This window comes from Borostomias antarcticus (genome assembly GCF_949987555.1).
Source record: "Borostomias antarcticus genome assembly, chromosome: 8".
Classification (NCBI taxonomy): domain Eukaryota; kingdom Metazoa; phylum Chordata; class Actinopteri; order Stomiiformes; family Stomiidae; genus Borostomias; species Borostomias antarcticus.
The window spans coordinates 23176875-23181874 of NC_140241.1; the positions used below are offsets into that span (position 1 = coordinate 23176875).

At 47.2% G+C, this 5000-nt stretch overlaps 1 protein-coding gene across 1 annotated transcript in view; it reads right to left on the reverse strand.

The window, feature by feature from the left end:
* slc45a2 (solute carrier family 45 member 2) overlaps positions 1 to 5000 on the reverse strand; it is a gene marked incomplete at both ends in the record, with an annotated part of 31524 nt that overhangs the window by 10298 nt on the left and 16226 nt on the right. Inside the window, one exon of the mRNA XM_084441737.1 lies at positions 637 to 992. Coding sequence (XP_084297863.1) covers positions 637 to 992 — 356 coding nt within the window. The remainder of the gene's footprint in view (positions 1 to 636; positions 993 to 5000) is intronic.

The following is a 5000-nucleotide window of genomic DNA, read 5'->3' on the forward strand; positions in this document are numbered from 1 at the left end:
CACAATATGATACATATTGCAATACATTGTGATACTCGACATAATTTACTGTAAATTTTTAAATCCAGCTAAAAATACAATACCATCCCAACTCTCTTTGTGTGTGTGTGTGTGTGTGTTTGTGTCACACCCTCACCTACCCATGCTGGGTCCCCTGACTTACCCTGTACCAGCATGACAACTTTACACTTTAGCCACAGTACGCCACTGAAAAGCTCTAACGATTCGAGGGCGCGGGTGGGTGATATTTATACTGAGGAGTGAGTTCAACCAATTCAACTCAGTTATTACACACACCCCTAAACTCACTCTCCAACACATTCATTTCAATAAACCCCCCCAACCCCATTTTTAACTGTAGAAGAACCCTGTTTCAGATCCATAAGGTTCCAGACAGAACCCTTTTCAGTAGGGCTGGGTATCGATTCGAATTTCAAGAATCGATTCCGATTCACAAGGTTCAGAATCGATTATCACGATTCAATTCGATTCGATTCAATTCGATTCAATATCGATTCGGTTAGTGTTACTAAGACCTGTTTTAAAAAAAAAATGTTTGGAACATTACACTGTAAATGATTCTTTCCGACCTCAAAACGGGCTCTATCTGGCTTGACCTCCCCTCCACCCCCTCACCTCCTTGTTGGGCTGCTTGACGCTGGACGTGACCGAGTTGGCCTCCCCCAGGGCCGAGAAGGACCTGGGCCTGACATCCGGCACCAGGGGGGAGTCCTTGGGCAGGGTTCCGTACCCGCTGCCCTGGCCTGCCAGCGGGAGCAGGGCGGTTCTTGCGGGGGCGCCGGGGTCGTCCGGGGTCCCGTCTCTCGGCAGCGGCCTCTCCGGGATGCTGAAGAGGTGCACGGTGAGGAAGAATCCCCAGGTGACGGCGGAGAAGAAGTAGATGACCTGGTACTCCGACCCCAGAACCTGACCCAGCAGGGAGTGGCCCCAGTCCATCGCCCCCACCAGGTAACCGCACGCTCCGCCCAGACCTGCGACGATACAACACTGTTAGAGTAGCAGCACTAAACTAGCGGTATGATGGGATATGTAGTTCATTGCCCAGCTTCCTTTTAGAGATCACAAGAACTGGGAGTCCTTCTCCTTCTCGCTCTCCCTCCCTCTGCCCCCCCCCCCCCCCTCTCCCCCTCCCTCGTCACCCTTCTTTCTCTCCCGTTCTGTCGATCTCTCTCCCTCCCTCTCCTCCACACTTGCGTTGGTGTCAATCGACCAGGCTCCCCACTGTGCACCATTACTACATGTAGAGCACGTCTGATGTGGGCTGTCTGACCCTGAGGGAAAGCTAAGTGCTCCCTGGTGGTGACCTGGCTAGAAGACACTCAGTATCTGTTTTACTATCTCCAGCTCTGCTAGAAATCTATAGGATTTAAACCCAAGCCCCCTCGCACCCTTCTGCATTCACAGTATGTCCGCCTGTCAACCCCTGGCATGTTGGAGGTGGGATACAATGTTCCACAGCATTGAGAGTATCATACTAGTACCAATACATGCACACACACTAACACACATGCACTGACACACGCACGCACACACACACACACACACACACACACACACACACACACACACAATAACCTATGCATGCACACACTAACACACAAGCACACACACTAACACATGCAAACTGACACTAACACACACACACACACACGCACACATACGCACACACACACACACACACACACACACACACACAAACAAACACTTACTGTATTGTCAATACAACCACTACAAGGAGACAATGCTTTACAGTAATACTGGGTGACTCTTCTCTATAGACAAAAAAAACATTGTTTCATAAAAATATCAATACAATTATGAACTGAATGATATCTTTTCAGTCGTGTCATTGACAAAATATTAGAAGATATTCTGGTTTTCTCTGGAGTTCTGTGATCAGCCTATATCATGTGATGGGGCTTGTGACGTGTGTGTGTGTGTGTGTGTGTGTGTGTGTGTGTGTGTGTGTGTGCATGCATGTGTATGTGTGTGTGTGTGTGTGTGTGTGTGTGAGTGAGTGTGTCTGTGTGTCTGTGCGTGTGTGTGTGTGTGTGTGTGTGTGTGCGTGTGTGTGTGTGTGTGTGTGTGTGCATGTGTGTGTGTGTATGAATAATCATAATGGCAGTCACTGGCATTCAGAACACGGAGATGTAATGAAATGCTCAGGGGAAATATATGAGGTGCCGCACTGTATAGGCAATACCTCAATGACATCAAACAGACACGCCCATGAATGCACATGAGTTCACACACACACACAAAAAAACACACGCAATCACACACACACTCTCTCTCTTTCACACACACACACGCGCACACACACACACACACACACACACACACACATACAGTACACAATCAAGCGTAGTCTCCCACATTCCGGGGTGCGTCCGGTCATGTGACCGGCCTCTCCCTCAGCTCTACCCCGTGACTGGCCCTCAGCGGGATAAGCGCCTACTGAGCGCGCTCACACCAGCCCACATGGGCTTCCTCGCTGTCAGCTGACCGCCTCAGTCGCTCTCACACTAACCTCCCATAGCCAGACCTTCCTCCACACTTCGTTTCACGCTGTTCCAGCGCTGGAGGTCTGGCTGCACTGGATTATCATTCTGAGATAGAGGGAAAAGCTGTAATGTCTTTAAACCAGGCACTCCCAAACTGTGAGGCGGGCCTCCCCTGGGGGGCCCCAAAGAAATTCAGGGGAGGCGCGGAGGGATGGTTAGAGAAAAATAAAGGAAAAACATGTTTTTTACTTTTGAAATGTCTATGGATTCTATTCTATGTTTATGAATGAAACGTGGTTTTAAAGGTCAGAAGATCTAAATAAATAATGGGAGAGATGTATACTAAATTTGTGGACAGTGCAGAGTGAGCCTCCCACCGCAGGCATGAATGTATTGTGCGAAAACGTCATAACGTTAACTAGCAACAGGTGCCACCTGGCTTTGTAACGTTATGGGCTAGCTCAGGGGTTCCCAAACTTTTCCATGTCAAGGACCCCCAAATAACTGTAGCCTCTGGCTGTGGCCCCCTAGCCTGGCAACGCCATCCTGATGACGTGAGCTCACATTCTGTTTCTCTCCGCATTTGCGAATAGCGAATAGGGTCTGGTGATGCCAGGCTAGCGGCCCCCTATTACAAGATGGCAAAAATCCAAAACAAAAAAACTGGCATAGGCTATATAAGACGAGTTCTGTGGTCGTGCATTTTTTATATCCGGTAAAGATAATGTGAGCTCGCTAGCACAAGCAGTTTGTAGGCTGATGTTTTGAATTTTTGTCAGGCAGACGCGTAGATTAGGCACGACTGAAAGGGCATGGCCTCATTTCGATATAAATGGATTTTACAGTATTCAATTCATATTTTATTTTAAACCGGTACAATAATATTATGAATTACATTTTAATTGAAGTGCATTTTGATTATATATATATATATATTTATTTTTGCTTTTCCCCTTTTTTTCTCCCATCCAACTGCCCCACCCTGTGCTCCCTGACGGCCCCCACTTTGAAAACCACTGGGCTAGCTAACGCTGCCTTACATAATGGACAAATTTGGGGGGTTGGTGGGGCGCGGGTGTGTCATTGTTTTCAGAGGGGAGGCCCACATTGATGGAGTTTGGGAACCCATGCTTTAAACCAATCACATTACTCTTGGGTGGGACTAAGCTTGCTTTTGTTTTTTTCATTGGTGACCTTGATGAATCGTGTCAGGGGGACTGAATCTGACTGGCGCCACTGGAATCGAGAGGCTTAATTGAGAGGCTGCCAATGAGAGGCTTAACTCAAAACACACACACACACACACACACAATGCATACAGTATACATACCGTACACGTACACACACACACACACACACACACACATACACAAATGCATGCTATATACAAACACCCACACCCACAAATACATACAATATAATACATACATGCTGCCTCATCATGCAACCCAGTCATGGTGCCCTATTTTCTAACAGCATCGATCAAACACACACACACACACACACACACACACACACAAACACACATACACACACACACACACAGCCAGAGGTCTCATAGCCAAACATTACTGGTCTAAGGTCAGTCAATCATGTGAATGTACTCCATGAACTTCAGCTGCACTCAGTCAACCACATCCAAACATTTAGTATGAATCACATCCAAATGAGTCTTCTTCTCACGTCATCAGGAGTGCAACCCAAAATAACATTAGGCACACGAAACAAAAACAAAACAAACTAGAAATGGTGCTCAGAGAGGATAGACCTCCACCCCTGAATTAATTTTATGGCTCTGTGCCCACGTACATTTGTGTGAGCAGGACATATTTGGTATTGTTATTGTATTGCTGGTTTAGGTGGAGAGCTTTATGTATGTCAAAATCCCTTGTTTCTGTGACCTTTCCACGTCGAGATACTGTCTGGTCGTAGTTTTCATTCGTAGATCCGGGCTGAGATTCGGATCCGCTCAAAAATGTCATGGTTTCTAAGTCGGCCCATGCTACACCCCTCCACCGAGTTTAATGAAAATCGGTCAGGTAGTTTTTGCGTAATCCTGCAAAGATATAAACGAGCTGAGTTCCCCTGCTTATTTTTACCCTGGAGAAATAAGCAGCCCTGAGCCTAAGTCTAAAGAATGACTGGAAGTGAATGGCCGGCCATGTTTGCGCGGCACTCTGGGATCTCCCCCGCACACCCCAGTCCAAACCCAGTGTCTCTAGCACCAGGGAGCTGGCTTCATTCACAAGTTTTGTTTTCATTCATGGATCCGGCCCGTCATTCGGATCTGCTCCAAAATTGAATGGGTTCTAAGGTGGCCCATGCTACACTCCTCCACCGAGTTTCATAAAAATTGGTCAGGTAGTTTAGTTTTTGCGTAATCCTGGTTCCAAAAACGAATGGAGGTGAATGTCTGGCTGTGTTTAGATGGTCCGTGGACCGACCCTGTGCTTCGGATCTGCTCTAAAATACAAT